Source organism: Gossypium raimondii, chromosome 2, assembly GCF_025698545.1.
Source record: "Gossypium raimondii isolate GPD5lz chromosome 2, ASM2569854v1, whole genome shotgun sequence".
Classification (NCBI taxonomy): Eukaryota; Viridiplantae; Streptophyta; class Magnoliopsida; order Malvales; family Malvaceae; genus Gossypium; species Gossypium raimondii.
The window spans coordinates 1,576,560-1,599,146 of record NC_068566.1 but is presented as its reverse complement, the minus strand read 5'-3'; the positions used below and the strand labels follow the sequence as shown (position 1 = coordinate 1,599,146).

Here is a 22,587-nt window from a genome sequence, read left to right as displayed (position 1 = left end):
TTAAAAATTTATAAAATCAATCCAAATTAAATATATAGGATTTTTATACTAATATTAGTTATTTAGTAAAGTGAATGCCTATCTGTCAACTTTCTTTCCATTTTTATTTATTAATTCACGCGCCGAACGTTACTATTTGTTGTTATCCACTCAAAACCAGAGACAAATACAATGGGCAAGTAATGTTTAAATCTCTCTACAAATTATAAAATTATAAGTTGGTATAACGGTAAAGTTATCTTTTGACCCCAAAATATAAAATTTCATTTTGAGCCCCCAAATTCTTAACAGAGTATGGTATAATGAATTAAGCGGACATCAATTCAATTGAAAAAAATACAAAACAATCAAATTAAAAAGTAAAAAAATTTATACTAACGTTAATTGTTTTTTTGTAAATTTAAAACTCGGTTGACTACTTTCATTACATTTATCTGCAAACTCACTCGTCAATCGTTACTATTGAAGCAAGGTGTGCTGAATGAGGTGATTAGCACTCGACAGTGCCACTGTAACCTAGCACTGAGGCAATGAAATTACTTACCATATTTGAAGATTGTATAATCCATCTATGGAAACCAATCCAAGGCTATTGAAGTATAGATTGGTGCCGAGTGAAGCAATTCGCCATATTGCTTCGAATGTTTAAGGAGTTGTAATGCACTCATAATCTAACTAAAAATCTGACTAAAGCAAGTGCACCTATTAATTAATAGTATAGCTATGTTGAGCAAAGATATCGTCTAAAAGTACTAGTAATTATTGTCTTTCTATTATTTAACCATCAAATTGGAGAGATTGATTAAAACTAAAATTAACTAAATTAATTAACTAAAGAACACGATAAATAACGAATCAGGAAAACAAATGATTAACAACCAAGAAGCGAAATAATAACCAGGAAAGAATCCACCTAGATTTCATCTCGTCATGATTAATTTGAATTAAATAATTTCTTCACTTAGTATCTTGATCTGTAGAAATTCCTAAATTATGCTAATATCTATTTCGAGAGTAAGAGCAACTAACTCTAAGTTGATTAATTGAAATTTCTTTCTAATTAAAACCCTTATTATCGCATTAACTTGATCTATAGATCCCCCTATTAGATTTTACTCTAATCTGGTAGATTTATGTCGTCCTATTTCTAGGATTGCATGCAACTCCACTCAATTATACTAGATCTACTATTAAACAGGGTCTATTCCTCCTTTGATTTAAGCACATCGAACATGGATTAATAATCTAGAAATATCAAACCAAGAATTAAACACACATAATTGAGAACAATATCCAAGTATTTATTGCGTAAAATAGAAATTAAATAACATAATCTATCCTAAGGTTCATCTCCCTAGGTATTTGAAAAATTAGTTCATGATAGCAATTAAAAACATCTTAAAGATAGTATAACCATAAGAAACAAAGAAAATCATAATAAACTTCAAAGAAATCAAAAGAAGATCTTCAATCTTGATGGAAATATGCTTCAGAGTTAGCTTCAATGGTGTTTTTCGAGTTTTTTTCTTGAATATTCTATAATGGCTCACTCCCATCTTATTACCTTTGTCATATATAGGTTTTAGAATGCCTGAAAAACTTAAAAATTGTGTTTTTCCACGTGTTTGGAGTGTAATTTACGATTTTGACAAGGCCTGGCACATGGCTGCGTGGCAGCCTGTGTGGCTCACACAGCCATGTGTCCAGCCTGTGTGGAATGGCCTGACCCGTGCGGCTCCTAAAACTTGCTTTGATTTTCTTATTTTTGCTCGTTTTTCAGTCATTTTGCTCCCAAATGCTCTCCTAAGTATAAAAATATGAATTTAAAGGATTAGGAGCATAAAATTCACCATTTTAAATCAAATAATCATCCAAAAATGCATTAAGAATGGGATTAAAACATGTTACTTTTGTCATTTATCAAGTTGATTATTATTCACTTAGATTCTATGTTAGCAAGTCATAATTGATATATACTATGAGGCTTGTCTAAGTTATGTATAAGAGCTTATCGAGAGTACTTGAATCTGTTCATTAAAGAACTATTTTTGTGAAAGAGTGCAAACTGAGTTGTAAACATTGAGTGTTTACTGCCCAAGTTCTCAGGGGGAGGGTTTGGAGGTGAATGTTTTAGTCTGTAGGTATAAAGGTGATATCTCTATACAATTCATAGAGTGTGATTCACTTGTTGTATTAGTTATTAAAGATAGTAGAATTTACTCACTAAGCTAGGCTCTGAAGACATATGGAAACCAAACAGTGTAAACAAACATTAGTGTTCTTTTTTTTTTGGCACAGTTTTCACAATGATGAGCCGTAGTGGTCACTGCAGTCAAATACTTTCATTAACTATTTTAATATATAATAAACGACAAGTGTATAACTTGCTTGACAACTAATTGTTTAATTAATTTCATTGTTTTCACCCACACACGATTTCTAATTTATTTCACGTTTGTACCAATATTAAATTTTTGACTGAGTTAGTGTTAACAGTTAACCTAACACCAACATAGTTAGGTTAAATGTAAAAAAAAAAACCAATTTAATATATAATATTAAATGAATTTAAGTATAATTATTTTTAAAAAAATTATTTTTCAAGCCCACAAGTGCAATGGGCTTTAGGGTGAGTTTGGATGAGCGGTGCGTTTACCTGCGGTTAGTGTAAAAACAGCGGCGGCGGTGAGATTAGATACTGTAGCGATACTGTAGTGTGAGACAAAAAGTAAGCTAAACGCACCGCACCGCACCCAATCGCCCATCCAAACCCACCCTTAGTATAAGAAAATCTTCTGTTAGTTTAATATTTAGAGAGCGGAGATAACCTGCCAAATTATAGTTGTTTGTTTTTCTTTACAAATATTTGATCTAAAAACAAATTGAAATTTAATTACATATAATTTTAATTTTGATTTAATTCTAATATTAAAATCAACCAAGTAACTTACATTGAAATTGAATTAAAAGAAAGATGTTACTCAATCATATATACAACTTCACTCGGGGGTGAAATTAGGGGTACTAACAGGGGATCGACCCCTTAAAATACAAAATTTTTTATTTAGGCAATTTGAAGTTTTTAAAATTTCAAATTAGTAAAGATAAAATTATACTTTGACGCCTCTAAAAATGTAAGAATTTGATTTAATCATTTAAGAATTATAAAAATATAAACTATTAAGGTAATAAAATTATATTTTTACTATCGTAAAATTACAATTTTATTTTGATCTCCTTAAACAAATTTTCTAATTTCGTTACAATAAATGCAATCACAGGGTTTGTACCAAATGCATATAAAATATCCCATAACATAAGTTTCACACACCTTGAGTTTTATAACCTAACACAAATCTAAATTGTTTTTAACCTAATAAGTTTCTTATTATAACATTAAACATTTTTAGGTGATTTGTCACTAAAATATAAAGTCTCATAAGATTTTCCTTAGCTTTATTCATTGAATAACAAAGATCTTTTCTCTTTATTCCATCTCAATGCAAATGCAAATGTGGATAATGAGCAATCAATTTAATTCAAGATCATCCATCAAGTGCCCCCCACCTAGTGAAGATTTTGTCCTTCACCTAAGACTCAAGATGGAAAAAGATAAAATAAGGCATGCAAAAGATTCCTTTTCACAAAGCCACTTTATTCGTTGTATATATTTATTTGTCTTCCCTTTTTTTCGGATTGGTGTTCAAATAACTTAACTTTTATATATATTTAAGCATTTGTGTGCCCGAGAAATTAGAATCTCCTAGAGAAAGTAAAAGAACCAATTGAATGATGGCAAATGGTAAGGAACCGTTGATGAAGATGGGAGATTCTTTTGCTAATACCCGTCCACCCCAAAAGCAACATACCCCTATATATACATATCTATTTAAAGTGTTTTATTGAGTTGAATTCAGATTTAAAATTATTTTAAAAAAATTCACATATAAAGTAAGTTATATCTTATTATAATATTTTATTCTTTAATATAATAAGATTTAAACTCAGAACATCATGCATAATAAATAGTTATGTAAATTTTAAATAAATATATTTATTATATAAATTTTTTCATTCACATCATGGGTGTGCCATAAATATAGTATATGTATTCATTATATTCCATTTCTTCTCTCTGAAATCAAAGTCAAAACGCCAAATTCTTTTTTTGCACGGCCAACTGTTAGATATGCTACCACTTGCCGTTATCGAGTTCCTCTATTTTGGTCTCCCTCTTTTCTTTTCCTTCTCTCATCTTTTTTTACTCTGTTCTTCTTACTCAAAAATATAATGCTTGTCGCTTTTCTTATGCGGTCCACCCTTGGGTCAGTCATAATTGTTGCTGCATCTTTGACTTACGTACATGGATATTGTATTTTCAATTCTCTACCTTATGAGAGTAGAAGTTTCTAGAGTCTTCTATGCATCTTTGACTTCTTGTTTCATCATGATTCAGGGACCAATTGATTCCTTAAGGAGAGCACAAATTTTGTTGTTGGGAACAGCATATTAGTGTCATGGGACTAAAATTTTAGTTTGGCAAACCATGCGACCTTAGACAATTTCTTAGGTTCAAATCCGTCCAAGTCATCCATACTCTCAGAAAATGAGAATTCTCATAAAAATTTTCTAAGGCACCGAAAACAAAGCGAAAACAAACTCGTAAAGATAAAGAAACTTGTATCAAACAAAAAAGCCAAAAGAGAATAATAACATAATAAGTGTTTGAGTAAATGCTCTCAGAAGCATTCTATTACTTTGAAGAATTACAACTGAGTGATAACAAATTACATCAACAACTGAAGTTAGTGCCTATCTACAATATGAGAGTCTTAAGGGATTTAAACTCTACACATTCTTATCCTTTAGGATTTATAATAACTACCCTAGTAATTCTAGTTTTACTGAAGTTTTTCACTGGGTCACCAAGGCTTCAAGTAGATGAGCTTTGTTATACAATTATAATAAAAATAACTCGGCCCGAAATTCGACCCGATAAACCCCCTATATATATATATATATTTCTAAAAACCCCTCTTGGGGGGGAGAGCACTCAAGATACTCCATTTTTACTATCTTCTTCTCCGTTCCTTCATTAGAACTCCCTCCACCTCATTCTCCACTTTTGTTGATACTATGTATCAACAATGGTGTGGTGAGCGTGGACGAATTACTCGGGTCTCCAAATTGGGTTTGAACTTAGGCTTAAGTTGTGGTAGAGGAGCCATTTGGTGGCTGGGATAGAATCTGCGATTGAGGCTACGACGTGGTTTGTTCACCCATGTGAAATCGATCAAAATCTGAAATATAATTTAGAAACCTTTAGAGTGTAATAGGTCGTTTACAGTGGTGTCGAAGACAGTAGTTTTAGAACCATGATTTTGATAAGTGAATCAGTAGTTTATTATTTATTTAATGTTTATATGGTTAGTATTGGGTCATATTAAAATTTGGTTAAGAAATTTTAATGTTTAAATAGTTAATTTAGTAAAAAATGACTAAATCGTAAAGACTACAAAAGTTAAATTTTAATAGCTAAAGATATTAAATGGATATAAGAAAGTGAATTGGTGGATTTAAATGGTAATTATACCATATCGTTAGATAGTGGACAGTTGTGGTTTGATTTTGGTGAAATTTTGATTATTTTTAAAGGTTAATTTTGTAATTTGGTAACTAATGCAAAAAATGAAAAATCTACTATCATCATCTTCTTCCTTTAATTTCCCATAGCCAAATCCTCCATTGGAGAAATTAGAGAGCTTTGGTCAACATTTTTTTCATGCATGGTAAGTGATTTTGATCTTGTTCTTAGTGATTTTTATATTTTTAAAGTTGTTTTAGCTTAATCTAGCTAACTCGAGAGTTAATTTGTGAAACTGTTAAAATTTTAGGGACCTATCATGAATGAGTTAAGTGTTTTTATGAACTTAATTGATAGATTCATGAGTTTGATAGCTAATTATAAGTATTTTGTTAAGTGATTTTTAGTAATTTTAATGTTTAAGTATTTAACTGTTAAAATAGTAAAATTTCATAGAAATATTTTGAAATGGTGATAAACATGGGCTGATTAGAAACCCTAAGAAATTCGGCTAGCATGAATGGTGATTAAAAATAGTTAATTTGTAAGTTTCGAATTTAAGGACTAAATTGCATAAAGATTAAGATGTTGGGGGTAATTTTATGAATTCACTTTGATAAGGCTTATAAGCTTAAGTTTAATTATTTTGATATGCATTCATGCGTTCATTGTCAACTAATAAACTCAATTGAAGAAGCATCTGAACAATAAGTGGGCTCCGGGGTTATGTTATAAATGCATGTTTGTGTTTAGCAATCATTTGGAAAAGAATAGTGGCTATATTGTTCTTTACCATAGTTGTATTTTCAATGCATTCTTGTATGTGATGCTGAAACTTTTGCAAAGAAAGGCTAAAAAAATGTTTGGACAGTTCTTAATCTTTTCTAAGTGCTTCACGTAGCTTGATGGTAATTCTTTTGGCAATAGCTGCATTCTGTAGATATATGTAAAACACAACTTTTCTACTACAGTTATGTGAGTCAATTATATTTTTTTTTCTATATTTAGGATCTTATCTTGAGTGACATTGGTAACATCATGGTTTTCCTATTAAATCACATGTTCATACACGTAAAATGTACTAGAGTTATATTATATTATTTTATTAATTAATCAACTATCTTGTATTCAATATGATTGCCTTAGTGTAAGATTTTGTTCCTTTTGCCTATTTCCTATCTATTTTAGCATAGTAGTACCACCCCTTAAATATTTTTTTCCTTAACGCAGTTTGGAGTAACTCATACTGTTGATGTAGTTTTGTCACCCTTGTCCAGTTAGAGTTGCAGGGCACTAATTCTCTCTTTGCAAGTATAATTTTAAAAAATATTATGTATGAACGTTATGCTCTCTTTTTCAATAAAAATACATTCTTTGCGAATGTTGTTTAACTTGCCTAGATAGGAAACAACAAAATATATGAAACAACTTGCTGATTTACAATCAGAGTTGATATTATTAAGGTTTACTAATTTACGGTCACAACCTAATTTCATTGATTTACTATCATGAGCAATCTTCTCTGAGTTAGCTGATTTACTATCGCTACTCCAAACAACTCGCCAATTTACGATCACAATTGATATTATTAAGGTTCATTGATTTATGATCAGAACCTAAGTTAATTGATTTACTATCATGAACAATCTCCTCTGAGTTAGTTGATTTACTATCTCTATTCCAAATAGCTCACCGATTTACGATCACAACTGATATTATTAAGGTTCACTAATTTATGATCACAACCTAAGTTCATTGATTTACTATCATGAACAATCTTCTCTGAGTTAGTTGATTTACTATCTCTATTCCAAAAAACTTGCTGATTTACGATCACAGCTGATATTATTAAGGTTCATTGATTTATGATCACAAAGGTTCATTGATTTATGATCACAACCTAAGTTCATTGATTTACTATCATGAACAATATTTTCTGAGTTAGTTGATTTACTATCGCTACTCCAAACAACTCGTCGATTTACAATCACTACTGATACCATTAAGGCTTGCTGATTTACAATCACAACTTAAGTTTATTGATTTACTATCATGAACAATCTTCTCTGAGTTAGCTGATTTACTATGGCTAGTCCAAACAACCCATTGATTTACGATCACAGCTGATATTATTAAGGTTCGCTGATTTACGATTACAACTGTCATTTTTAAAACCTGTTGATTTCTTCGACAAGGTGGGAGACAAAATTTTACTTATGGGAAAATAGTTCGCGGTATTCTGCAATACAGTTTTTTACTCCTATACCACACTATCAGACAACAAAATTTGCTCAATAAAGTTTCAAGTTAAAGCTTATATAGTAAGCCCCAAATTACATGCTTCACACTTGTAAGCTTGTCTCAGAATAGTCATTTTATAACTTTTCCTCGATAAGGTAGGGGTAAATTGTTATACAACTATAATAAAAATAACTCGGTCTAGAATTTGATCCAGAATTTGACTGGACAAACCCCCTATATATATTTCTAAAGACCCCTCTTTTTGTCTTTGCTCCTTTACCAGAACTCCCGATAAACTCTATATACTCTATTTTTCCTATCATTTTGTTCTTTGCTCCTTTACCAGAACTCTCTCCCCCTCTTTCTCCACTTTCGTTGATACCGTGTATCAACAAACTTCTTCATGTGTTCCACGAATCAGGTCAGTTTAAGTGGGTCAAATGAGCCCCATTTAATCAGTTAACCTCCATAAGATGTTTTGTGTGCATTTTTTTAGGTTTAGATCCACGACCCTTGACACTAGTAAAGGGTTTTCCAATCTAATGATCGGTGCCTCGTTAATAGGTTTGATTCAGTCATTGCTCTTATTTACTATTGGTTGGCTTTAACCATCGCTTCTAATGGATTGTCATGTATGGCTTTGGACCTTTGAGATAAGATTTTCTTCATCTAATTGAGGATGCCCTTACTTCATTATGTTAGAAAGGTGCTATAACGTTTTGTAACACCACTTTATACTAATCTGTGTTGCTTTTTGTTCTTTTTTAAATTTCATTCCAGATTTGGAGAAAATTAGTATAAAGTGAGATAAGAGTTTCTTATAAATGCTTTTGGAAAAAAAAAAACACTTTTGGGAGAAACTAAAATTTTTCGCTTATCAGAAAAGTGATTTTGGACTAGTTTTTAGCTTGGGAGAAGTATTTTTTCTCTAAAAAAGTAACTTGTTTAAGAATATTTTTATCTCAAAAGTACTTTATGTCCCAAAAGTATTTTTTAGAAGTAATACTAACACACCCTAAGTCTAATATGTACAATTTCTTTAATTATGCAATTAAGAATGTCTTGTAATCTCTAAAACAATTTCTTTGAGTGTTGCACGGCTTTAAGACATCTCCTTAAACCTTGTTTGCAAAAAACACATACAGAAGAATAAGTGGTCCCTTATTTCCAACTCCCTTTAGCAGAGGGTACAATGACCCTTAAAGTCTGTCTTTGGTTGGAAGCCTATTAATAACACCCTTCCATGTTATAAGAGAGTGCTTCCAAGTTAGGAATGTTGAGATGAAACCAAACAATCTTATGCCAATAACTTCTATCATTTTAATTGCATTCCAGATTTGGAGTTGGACCTTGCAAAAATTCCATCCCGAACACGTTTCAATATTTTGATCATATCTTAAATTACAAAATTTCAATAACTTCTTTCATTAAAATTCTTAGACTTATAATACTAACATTTTTAACTATTTATATTCAAAACATTATAACATTTATACACATCCTATGTACATGCCACATTACTAAAAGAAAATATACATCACCAAAATTTGTCAAGTCGGTCCGGTTTTGGATGTCGATTCAAGATTTGACTTCTACAACTCAAGACGGAAACAACCGTACGCTGAGTATTTCATAATCAGTGGTATTACTATAAATTAAACTATTTAACAATAAAATTTCAAATATTGACCATAATCTTATAAATCACTTTAAATTAAATATACATATTCATATATCATATTTTTCTATAGTGTCAAATCAACCAATTTCATTTTCAAATTTTTATTTCAATTATTTACCCTATTAACAAGGCTCAAGCTCTGACAGATACGAGGATTCCACCCAAACACACCAGAATATCCAACCTAAACACACCCGAAATTATTTAAATCCTCCATAACACACCAATAAGACATTAAATGCCTCTTCGGATAAACCGAAGCATATAATAATATAATCATCTTCTCGACCGAACTACAATCTCATCATCACATCACAAATCCAATGGCATGCCATTTGTATCCAATCTAGTCTGATAAGTTAATAGGGTATTATTTTACTTTTCCAATTTCGAATTCATTTCCACACAATTTCAAATATTCAAACAATTCAAAACATCTATTATATCAATTCACATATAAATTTAATATTCACACATAATTTCAAATGTTATTACTTACCTTACTTTAAATGTCCCATGAATACAATTTCAATATAGCATTTATTAAATAGATTAAGTTATAGTAATACAAACCCGGAATACGCGTTTACTCCTCAACAATCTTTTTTTTTCCTTTGGATGCCGATGCCTCGTTTTCCTTGTTAGCTACGAAAATAATAATTATTTTCACTATTAATTACAACATTAAAAAAAAAAATAATAATAATAATAATTAAATTTTATTCAATTCCTACTTATTCCCAATTTAATTCTAACTAAGCTTACTTATTTTCTAACTTAATTCATACTTCTTTTCTACTTAATGTCTTATCATATTTAACTCTACTTTTCAATATTCATAATTAAACTCTAATTTAAGACTTTTTATAACTTAATCCCAACCATGTAAAATTTATAACTTAGTTTACAAATCAATCTTTTATCTATTCTAACTAGAAATTCTATCAACTAAACCCCTAATTTAACAACTTGTTCAAAATGAATCATGTTCAAAAACTTATGAACTTCCATAACCTCCACTTGATTTCAACAAAACTTTGTTTTAAAGTTTCTAAATCATCAAAATTAAGAGAAAAGGGCTAAATTTAACTTACCAATTAAGCTTGAAGCTTTAAAATCCAATTTTCCCCTTTTCTTTTCTTTGCCCTTTTCTTCCCCTGTTTTGTCTCTTTCTCTGTTTCTATTCTGTTCTTCTTTTGTTTTAAAAAATCTTTTACTTATTAATTAAGCACATATTTATTTTTATTACAAGTGTACCTATGTAATTATTACTATTACACATGTCTTCAATTTTTATCATACATTTGTCATCTATTTACTTTATTTAATATATATAATAATATAATATAATATAATTAATATAATATATAATAAAATAATATACATAACATAAAAATCTCATATTTTTATCACTTATACGCCTATTTTTTTTGTTAATGGCTTAATTGCCATTTTAATCCTTTTCCCTAATTCAATTTAATCCTTTTTCCTAATTTCTCTTAATTAAACTAAATTCACTCAATTAATACCTAATTAAGAACTCAACTAAACTCATAATTATTTCAAGTAAATTTTTTTATGACTCAGTTTACTAAGACGAAGGCCCGATAATGTACTTTTCCGATGCTTGTAAATTTTGGGTCATTACAGCTTGTCTCAGAATAGTCATTTTATAACTCTTCCTCGATAAGGTGGGGGTAAATTGTTATACAACTATAATAAAAATAACTCGGTCTAGAATTCGATCCAGAATTTGACCCGACAAACCCCCTATATATATATTTCTAAAGACCCCTCTTTTTGTCTTTGCTCCTTTACCAGAACTCCCGATAAACTCTATATACTCCATTTTTCCTATCATTTTGTTCTTTGCTCCTTTACCAGAACTCCCTCCCCCTCTTTCTCCACTTTCGTTGATACTGTGTATCAACAAATTTCTTCATGTGTTCCACGAATCAGGCCAGTTTAAGTGGGTCAAATGAGCCCCATTTAATCAGTTAACCTCCATAAGATGTTTTGTGTGCATTCTTTCAGGTTTAGATCCACGACCCTTGACACTAGTAAAGGGTTTTCCAATCTAATGATTGGTGCCTCATTAATAGGTTTGATTCAGTCATTGCTCTTATTTACTATTGGTTGGCTTTAACCATCGCTTCGAATGGATTGTCATGTATGGCTTTGGACCTTTGAGATTAGAGTTTCTTCATCTAACTGAGGATGCCCTTACTGCATTGTGTTAGAAAGGTGCTATAACGTTTTGTAACACCACTTTATACTAATTTGTGTTGCTCTTTGTTCTTTTTTTAATTTCATTCCAGATTTGGAGAAAATTAGTATAAAGTGAGAGAAGAGTTTCTCATAAGTGCTTTTGGGAAAAAAAAACACTTTTGGGAGAAACTAAAATTTTTCGCTTCTCAAAAAAGTGATTTTGGGCTAGTTTTTAGCTTGGGAGAAGTATTTTTCCTCTAAAAAAGTAACTTGTTTAAGAATATTTTTATCTCAAAAGTACTTTTTGTCCCAAAAGTATTTTTTAGAAGTAATACTAAACACACCCTAAGTCTAATATGTACAATTTCTTTAATTATGATATTAAGAATGTCTTGTAATCCCTAAAACAATTTCTTTGAGTGTTGCACGGCTTTAAGACATCTCCTTAAACCTTGTTTGCAAAAAACACATACAGAAAAATAAGTGGTCCCTTATTTCCAACTCCCTTTAGCAGAGGGTACAATGACTCTCAAAGTTGTCTTTGGTAGGAAGCCTATTAATAACACCCATTCATGTTATAAGAGAGTGCTTCCAAGTTAGGAATGTTGAGAGGAAATTAACCAAACAATCTTATGCCAATAGCTTCTCTCATTTTAATTGCATTCCAGATTTGGAGTTGGAACTTGCAAAAATTTCATCCCGAACATGTTTTAATATTTTGATCATATCTTGAATTACAAAATTTTAATTTAGGCACGTAAATAAAGAATTTAAAGATTTAATTGGCTTATTATTTCAAGCATTGGAGTTTAAAAATAACGGAAGAAATCCAAAAATAGCTCGATTTTCTTTAAAAAATGAAATGAAAATAGAAAACAAAATGAGAAAATACTTTTAGAAACCAAACCGAGTCTTAATTTTATAATAATTTTAATCTAAAATGAAATATTTTTAAATATAATTTAATCTGTTTAATTTTAAAATAGGGTTAATATTTGGTATACTAATAATGTACTTTTTTTAATTCACAAATAACCTTAAAAATTATCATTTTTCATATTATATTACACCATTAAAGAACACTTGTCAATCCATAATATTGCTTGTGGAGTTTACAAAATAAAAACTCCATAAACAGCTTTAAAAAAGTTGACTCTTGGAGTTTAAAAACTTCACTGTAAATATACATTAGATTCTCTAAAAAAGAAAATGGAGGGATTATGTAGGCGTCCTCCCTGAGTGGCGTTCAATCAACTCTAAAATAGTATAGGTACGGAGATTAATTTGTTTTCATTATCCTCTCAAGATTCGAGACACATGTCAAAACATCAATCTAAAATTCGATATTTCTACATGTTGGGAAGATAAGGATTCATTGAATTGTTGGCGTTGGGTATTGATAAACGAAGAAGAAGATAAAGATGCCTTTTTCATGCAAGCTGACAAACCATTTCTGACCATCAAATTCTGGCATTATTAATATATCAATTATTTGAACACCATTATCTTGGACTCTCAAAATAACTCTCTTTCTTTCTTTATAAAATATTTTTATTTAGTCTTGTCGTAAATTAATAATGTTTATGTTTTTGGGTCATCGATTAAATTTTATTTCGATTAACATCGCAATTATTATAATAGTTAAAAATATAAATTTGAATGTATTTAAATATATATTATTTTGATTTTAAGTTTAAAAGTTATGAGCAAGCGTAGATATAAAAGATGAATTTTTTTGTCCATATATAAGTTGATAAGGCTTTTAGCTAGATTATAAATTTATTTTAATAATATGATGATAAAATTTTGTTTACTATTTCTTCATTTTAAGATCATAATAATCATGGTATTTTCTTAATTTAGTCAGAAAAATGAGATAACAGAGAGGAAATGAATAGTAAAATTAAAAAAAAAGTTAAATAATTTTTGAACCTATTTTTATATTGGGTTTAAAATATTTTTGTCTAAATTATTCTCTGATTTTGATAATTATTAGAGTTTGAAATTTTTTTATTTAAATTAGTTTTTGATATTGTCTTAAAAATCCAAAAATTTAAGTTTTTATATGAGAATAATTGTCAAGTTTAGAGACTAGAACTAGGTCTTTTTGACTTCTCTTCGATATTCCGGATCTTTACTTCTTGTGTTCCGCTGTCACCATGATCCTCTGCTGGTTAGAGCTTGTCGGTGCTCGGGTTTGCGTTGCACCAGTCTGTTCAACTGGTGGCTGAAGCTGTTTGTGGTTGTAAATTCTTCCTTCGGCATCGGTTACCATCTAGCTCCATGGTGATTGTCAAAGTTTTTCTCTGGGTTGTTGAAGCATTGTGGCTTGTTGAGGCTGGGTTCTGGTCAATCGTAAGCCAGTGAGCTTTTATGTTGATAATATAATTTATTTAGTTTAATCATTTAATTAATAATTAATAATTTTATACTCATGATATCAACTCATTTAATGATTCTAAGTACAATGTGTTGAGGCAAATATGAGTAGTGGTTCACGCAGTGCCACATGTAGTAGTTAACATAGTCAGTATTGTGTAGGATATTTGTATAACTTGTCATATTGGATGTATGATAGCTTATCTTTGAAAATTAATCCATTTAGAATAACATATCCTAAAATTTGATTTGAATCGGATCAAGAATCAAATTTTTAAAAATTAAGGAAATTAGATTAAGACAACTCGAAAACTTATCTTTAATAGCTTCACATTACTAGGAATTTTATTTTTATATTGTATATGTTGTTTTAGCCCTATATTTATAGGGAGATTATTGGTTATAATTAATCTAGTATGGCAGTAAGTCAAAATCATTATATATTAAGGAAACCTGTATGGGATATGTACTAAAAGTGTTACCACTTATTAATTCACGAAGGAACTTATAATTGTAAGTGCATTAAGCGTTTTAACACATTTTTTTCTTGATTTACAACCAAAGATTTCAAAGAGAAATTTAGTAGAGAGAGATCTAAATCTTTCGGAGAATTTACCATGTCGAATTCAAATAATTCACTATTTATAAGTTTAAAAAACCTTATTCTAATTAACATTTAAAAGAAGTAATGCCAAAGTACGTTTCTGGAAATACAGACCAATTCCCCTCAACACCAGTCACATAAAACACTCATCTTATTGCTTTATCGGTCACTTCCCAACAAGCATTAGCAGTCTCCATGGCAACCTGTTCTCGCAGTTTTTCCAATCTCAATTTGGTTGCTTCTTCAGCAGTGATGACAAATATGAAGACGAAACGAAATTAGGATGCTAATTAATTAAAGCTTTAGAAATGTGTACAATGCAGTGATAGCGAAAATGGCTACCCATGAAACGAAGTTGTAATCATGAACTTGTTGTAATAGATGTTGCTGTTGAGCTTGCGAGAAGTGATCCACTTATCTTCTTTCTCTTCCATAAAGCTATGCAACAACAAATAAAAAGGGATGTAGAAAGCTTTTAAAGCTCAAATTTTTAATCTTTATAATTTAATCACTAAATTATCACTTCATCATTTCTTACTTTACTAACATACATTTATTTACATATTCACTACTAAAGTTAATACACATTTATTTTCTCTTCACTTTCTTATGCTTTCTTTCACTTTCTCCTTCAACTGATTGATTTCTATAGTAAAAAATTATCTCACAACACTTTAAGATATGAAATTAGACTATAATTTTAAGGTAAAACTCAAGGAAAATTCATGAATTTTTTTTTACTCTCTTTTCTGTTCTTTTCTCTTTCTTTATTTCTTTCCTTATCCTTGCTGCCGTCCCATGCTAAAATAATATAAGAAAATTCTACAATTTTCTTTTCTTTCAATTTCATCCTTATTTTCCGCCCACCAATCAAATTTCAACAAGTTTCATCCTTAATTACCATATTTCCCCTAAACTTTACACCTCACTAGCTAATCCCATTATTATGTCTAAAAATATCAATTAAAATAGTAACATTGCATTTAGGTCCTTTCCTCACAATATACTTTCCACTACTATTCAATTTAGCCCATACTTAGATTTTCCAACTCCACACATCAATACATATCCATGTAACATTCAATAAAATATTTATTCAATTCCAACTCCTTTAAAGATGGTGAATTTCACTTTTAATCCTTCAACTTTTACAATTTTTTAATTTAGTCCTTACTAAATTTTCACTATTGATACTTCCTCTCCAAATACTTATTTCACTTTTAAAATACTTAATCCTTTCTGGAATACTAAAATTTTGGGTATTACACCATCATAAAACCATTTAGTCTCGAAATAACTCGTCATGCATCATGAAAGAATGCATATCCGATAAAATAATATTTCTTCCCTGATCCACTCTTTCTCGACAGTATGAAAACGTCCACCACTCTCCCATGGTATTGGAACAGTTTCCATAACCATCTCCAATGCATCCTAGCCGAAAGGTTATTGACGAACACGGCCACCATACCACGAACACAATACATGGTTGAGATCATTGGCAGGTAAAACGCAAGAGAAGGCATACGATTGAGGTATGTCGGTGACCACGATGAAAGTCCAGAGGATGATTCAGTCACGGTGGCTGCAGGTGGTGGGAGAACCGAAGGAAAGCAATGGTGATGTTGATCGGCAGCTGCAGGACGCACGGCGCTAGTGAGTGGTGGTGGCTAAAGGTTCCAAGTTGAGTGCTTTAAGTTCATGTTAGATTAATTGCTTAATGAATTATCTCGCTTGATAATACCTATAAAATTGCAAAGATTTATAAAATATGTAGCCCTTTTATCTAGTATAACTATTTTGGTGGTTGTTTTGTTGTACATTCAATTTAATTTGTGTTAGGAATTGAATTTTCATCACTGAATTTTATGGAATTGAATTTTGTGTTTAGTGTGCATATCACAGGTAGCTTTTTGTGCCTTTTAATAGTCATAGGTACCTAAGTTCTTATGTTGTTTATTTGCATCTTCGTACCTAAGTTTTTGATCCAATCCTTACTCCTTAATTTTCCTTTTGGAGTAATTGGTTGCTATGTTGCAGTATGTTCTCATGGATTGAACTTCTTTAATTTATTGAAGCTTCCTAGGATTGAGGTTGATGGTGGGAGCACTGACATGTGACAACTTCTTGTGGGAAACAGATGAGAAACGAGGTTTTATTTTTATCTAGCTTAAGTCAACCAATAAATATACTAGTTACTCGCATGGGAATGTTTTAAGGTGCTGACTATTGATTATTTGTGAAAAGAAAAAAACTATAGATTACGCATTGTGAATTTGCCATTGTGCTCCTACTAACAGGAAACATTCGGGTATTTATACATATTATTACTTTTCATGATATGACCTTACGGTTCATGACTTTGACCCCACTACTTTTAGGACTAATGTTCTGAGCGGACTTCAAGCATGCTGGATATGTGTTTCACTCTAAGTAGCCTGCCAAACTACGCGGTCTCCCTTCTGCAAGCTACCTGGATACATGCGAACCGAGATTGCAACCTCCTCTTGGTTCGTGCAAACTATCTTTGCGAGCTAGACCTGCGAACTCCCCTTATTGTCCTCTTACGGTTCGCCTCATACTCAATTGTCTGGTAGGACCTATCTGGGTAGTGAGTAGGCGACCCGGATCCTACCTGAGATTCGGATTAGTGATCACCGATGTATAACACATGGTATATTTATTATAGGAAAGTGGTCTGGTCTTTTCTATCTTCTTTATGTGGGATTGGATCGAATCAAATGAAGACCTTCAACCACAATATAAAAGAAAATCGAAATCAATATCTTCAGTTCATTGACAAAATCCAAAATTTTCCCAGTATCTTTATATATCATAACCAGGAGGAACACTTCCAGCTCATTCAAGAAGTTCTCTATATCGTCTAACACATTGGATTTTGGCTTGTTAAAATGTTGAAGCACTTCTCAATGTCTTTATGTTTCTTCCATTGATTGCCATTCTCATCTTTGATCGTGTGAATGATATTCCTAATTCTTCGTTTGTTGGCAGTGAGATGAAAGTATCTGGTGTTCCTCTTACCATTCATAATCCAATCCAATTTGTAATGAAAATTCATGCAAAAAGTATATTAATTAAAAACTTATGTTAAAATCAGATGAAGCTTTGAAAGAGTAAAATTGAAGTTCAAATCTCATAAAATATAAACCCTTTTTCTTTTGTCTTGAGGCTTTTCATCTACTGCCTTAACCTTTCTCCATTGTGGCCATTGGCACGGGCAGCTGTACTGGTTAACTTGTGATATTAGCTTAGTCAAAATTTTATATAGTATATATATCAATTTTTTTTATAACTCATAAAATCAACTCAATCAAATAATTTAAATATAATATAATATACTATAATATATACAAATATATATATCAATTTTTTGTATAGAAAAAACCAAACATCACACAAAAAAAAGTTGCAAAAATATTAAGATACAATTTCTTTTATATGTTAGATGTCGCCTCTTAAGAGTGATTATATGAACCAACTAGATTAAATATCGGATTCTATATATATATAAATATCAATTTTGTTTCTTCATTTTCTTCTTGTTCTCCTTTTCACCAACTTTGCCCACCACACTCCCAAAAAAAGGCTTAATTCGATCCCAGTTCTTTGCAATCAGCATAGGAAATGTTGTACCCATCATAACAACTGCAATAATGCAACACCAACAACCATACAAAAATTCTAACATTTTGAATTCATTAACAATATATATTTATATACTTCAATCAAGTAAGTCAAGTTCAAGTCATTTCATGTTTAAGATCAAAATCATTTTAAATTTAAACCAATTTAAGTTGGAATCAAACCAGCAGGTTGGGCATATATTTACCTCTACAAAGCGTTGGCAGATCAAAGAAGGTTCCCGCATAGGAGAAAAGCAAAAGAAAGGCAACCGTCTGTGGAAATACAGACCAACAATTCCCCTCAACATCAGTCACATAAAGTACCCATCTTATCACTTTATCAGTCACTTCCCAACAAGCATTTGCAGTTTCCATGGCAACCTGTTCTCGCAGTTTTTCCAATCTCAATTTGGTTGCTTCTTCCCTAATTAAATCAAAGTAGTGATGGTGAAGAGGAGGATGAAACAAAATTGGGATTTAATTAATTGAAGCTTTAGAAATATTGGAGATTACTTACCGATCAAGAAACCGATTCACATATCGCCAAATGAACAATGCAGTGATAGCAAAAATGGCTACCCATGAAACAATAGTGAGGAAGTTGTATTCGTAAACTTGTTGTAATAGCCATGTTGCAGCTGAGCTTGCAAAAAGTGATCCACTTATCTTCTTTCTCTTCCATAATGCTATGTCGTTTACAAGCTCTGCAACAACAACAACAAAAAAAAAACGGTCGTAGAAAGCTTTCAAAGGTCAATTTTGATTTTGGTCCTTTTATTAAGCTAACATTTGAAATTTAATTCTAACAATAACTTAACATAATTTAATCCTCTAATTTTTGGTCGACAACCATGTTTGTGGTGTGTGAACTGATAGTGATTTGCTCCTCCTAATACAAATACCAAAATCAGAACCAAAAGGAGTATATCAGGAACTGACCTGCAGGCTGAGAATTTACAACTTTCTCAAATGAAGCTGTGGATCGAATCAAATCAAAAACAATGCCACCAGTATTTTTAGCACCCGAATGAAGATCTTCAACCACAATAGAAAAGAAAATCATAACCAACATCTTCAATTCATCCATTGAATCCAGAATTTTCCTAGTATCTTCATATATCATAACCGGAAAAAATACATCCAACATCGTCCGAATCGAATTATCCACTTCAATCAGCTCTTTGGCAAACTTATACTTCTTGGCATAGCTCCATGAACTCACCCTATTTGATTTATCAACTATTTCCTTAGCTCGATTCAAATGATTCAACAGCCTCTCGATCTCATGCGAATCAGTGGACCGACTTATCTCCACCACCCTCGGCGTAACCCAATTCACCGTGTCGTTGAGATGATCAAGGAGTGGCTTGAATCTTTTTTCTGTCCTCTTTGCTTTCCTTATGGATTCTAGTAATGAGCTTATTATGGTTGATAGAGCAACTCCTGGGACAACGTTCATCAGTTGAGGAAACATCATGAACTAGTTTTTTTTTTTTACGCGAACGTAAAAGGTGTACAATATATATATATATATATATATATTCATGAACTCCATTTTATGAACTTTGTTTCTTGGAATCTGCTTTGTTCATCACTAGAAACTGACGGTTTTATGTATAATTTGACCGGGTTCTGATTAAATTATTTCATTTTGTATCTGCTAGGAAACCTTCTCCTTTATATTTAATTCCAACTTTCAGATAGTTTAGCTTCAACAAATCGTATGAAAATGGCAGAAAGCAACCTCTGTACATATATATTGTAGCAGTATATGTGAACAAAATGATTAGTCAACTAAGCATGAGTCATCCTCCTCTTATATTAAAATTTTCTGAAACTAATGAAACTTTTCCTGGTTTGTGTTTTGGTTTATTTGTATTCTTAGAAACTTTGATTTCCTTCGCTTCGGTTTATTTTCCTGAATTAATTAATATATAATTTTGTTAACAAGGCTTGTATGGAATATGGTTTCTGTTTTGAAACACTTGCTTGATTAAGAAAAATTAATAAATAAACTTTTTTATTATTTAATTGGAATTTGGACTGACTTGATAATAAACTATTGCACGTTGGTATTGAAGGTAGTAAAATCATTTAATTAATTTAAACTTTGGAATTCGATTGAGTTTTAGTTCGATTAGTATCAGTATTGTTGTTAGTGTAGAGGACGTGAGTTCGAGTGCGCTGAAACGTATTATCCTCCTACTTAAGAGATGGAGAGAAGTTATGGGTAATTTTAGGCATTATATAAAAAAACAACAGATATGATAACAACCTATAACGTGATAGCAATATTTCAAATTTTCTATAAAATTAAAAAAATTCATCACTTATGTATTAAATAATAATGTATATAAATAAAGAAGATTATATACAGAAAGAGCCAAAGTAATATAAAATTTCAAGTCAAACTCCTAACTAACAACAACTTGAAATTAAAGGACCATTAATATAATTTATGTTTTTTCTTGGGTATACTATTGTATTAATACAGTCAAACTTATAAAAAAACTATATATTTTTGGTACATCAAAACTATATTAAATCTTATTAAAATTATAAAAATTAAATTATGACAGTGCATGATGTGGGTAGTGGCAGAGTGTACTGTATTCGTTAAATGGGTAAATTTTAATTTAAACCTTCTATAATTTATATAAATATAAATTAATAATGGTAAAATTTTATTTAGATCTCAAAATGATAAAATTTAATTTAACCCTTTAAAAATTATAAAGATATAGGCTATTAAAGTGGTTAAATTACTTTTTTACTATCATAAAAATATATAATTTAATTCTGCCAAAAAAAAATTCAGGCTTCGTCAATGGATGTGGATAAAAAAAGTTATGCCTAAAAGCAAATGGTTGAAATGATGAAGTCTATAATGTCTTAGATTTAAATTTGTGGATAATTTTTAAGTTTAAATTGAGGGAGAATGTCTAAAACTATAAATGAACTTTGGTGCAATATGTAATTAGACCTATTCATGGGCCGGACTACTCACCAAAAATTTGGGAGAGTTTAGATAAAAATATTAGGCCCGAAAAATGGGCTTAGGTAAAAAATTTAGGCCCGTTTAAAATATGGGCTAGGCTTGGGCTTGAACATTTAAGGCCCGAGCCCAACCTGACCGACTCAGCCCATTTTTAAGTTTATAATACTTTATATTATGTAATTTGTAACACATTAAAAAAAAACCTATACTAAAGATATAGGGTTTAGGGTTTAGCAAGTAATTTTCAAGCCAAAAGTGCTTATTCACAACAATACTAAACAAGCCCTTAGTCTTAGCTCGATTGATATCGGCATTGTTGTCAGTGCAAAAGATGCACATGCAATAGAGCTTTTGGTCTTCTTTTTTTATTTTTTGTAGATACAATCCAACAACAGAATCAATGTCATTAAGATATTTCTCAGCAACCAAACAAAAAACCTAAAAAAAATCAAAGGAGAAAAAGAAGGCAGGAAAAAAGAGCTTAACCTGAAATAGGAGAAAAAACGAGAAAGTTAAATGGAAAGTTGAAATGATAGGATGGGATTAGGAGAGTAGAAAGAAAGAGCGAGAGAGAGAGAGAGCAACAAAAACCCTTGGAGAAAATGAAAGAAGGGAGAACCAGAGAAAAAAAAGAAGGGAAAGTACCGTTGGATTTGGGATGAAAAAGTAATTAAGCACTCAAAAGTGTTTTTAGGAGAAGAGAAGCTAAAAATTTTAGCTTCTCCATTTGGCCAATTTGGCCAAAAGAACTCTTGAAAAGCCAAAAATCTTACAGAAATGTTACCTTTATAGCGCAACTTTTCTCCCGAAAGTGCTTTTCAAGACAAAAATGCTTATTCACATCAATACAAAACAAGCCCTTAGTCTTAGCTCGATTAGCATCGACATTATTGTCAGTGCAGGAGGACGTGGTTTTGAGTGTGTTGAAGAGCATTATCCCCGGCCCTATCTAAAGGTTGGCGCGAAACTATGGGTAGTTCTAAACATTATATCAAAAAAAATAGAATGAGATTAATATTAAAAAAAATTCTTGTAAATGTGAACACATACCTACCTTTAATTCTCTCATTTCTACCCTCATTTTCATTCCATTCTCTTACATGAATGCATATATAACACTTTTTTACCACACATAAAACAAATTTCCACATCTTTAAATAATCAAATGCCAATTCTCTCTTTTCATGCTTCTTTTTCAAGCTTTTGCCTCTCACCTATGTTTTAAACCTGAAGAGATTCCTTGAATAC

The 22,587-nt window shown here is 30.9% G+C and overlaps 1 protein-coding gene across 1 annotated transcript; it reads right to left on the bottom strand.

The window, feature by feature from the left end:
- Window positions 1-18,054: 18,054 nt before the first annotated feature.
- Window positions 18,055-19,820, bottom strand: LOC105789769 (uncharacterized). Its single transcript, XM_012617128.2, has 4 exons — window positions 19,281-19,820; window positions 18,859-19,045; window positions 18,548-18,765; window positions 18,055-18,363 (listed from the first exon to the last, which is right to left on the bottom strand). The coding sequence occupies exons 1-4, from the start codon at window positions 19,816-19,818 to the stop codon at window positions 18,233-18,235; spliced, it is 1,074 nt and encodes a 357-aa protein (XP_012472582.1). The 5' UTR covers window positions 19,819-19,820; the 3' UTR covers window positions 18,055-18,232.
- Window positions 19,821-22,587: the final 2,767 nt, after the last annotated feature.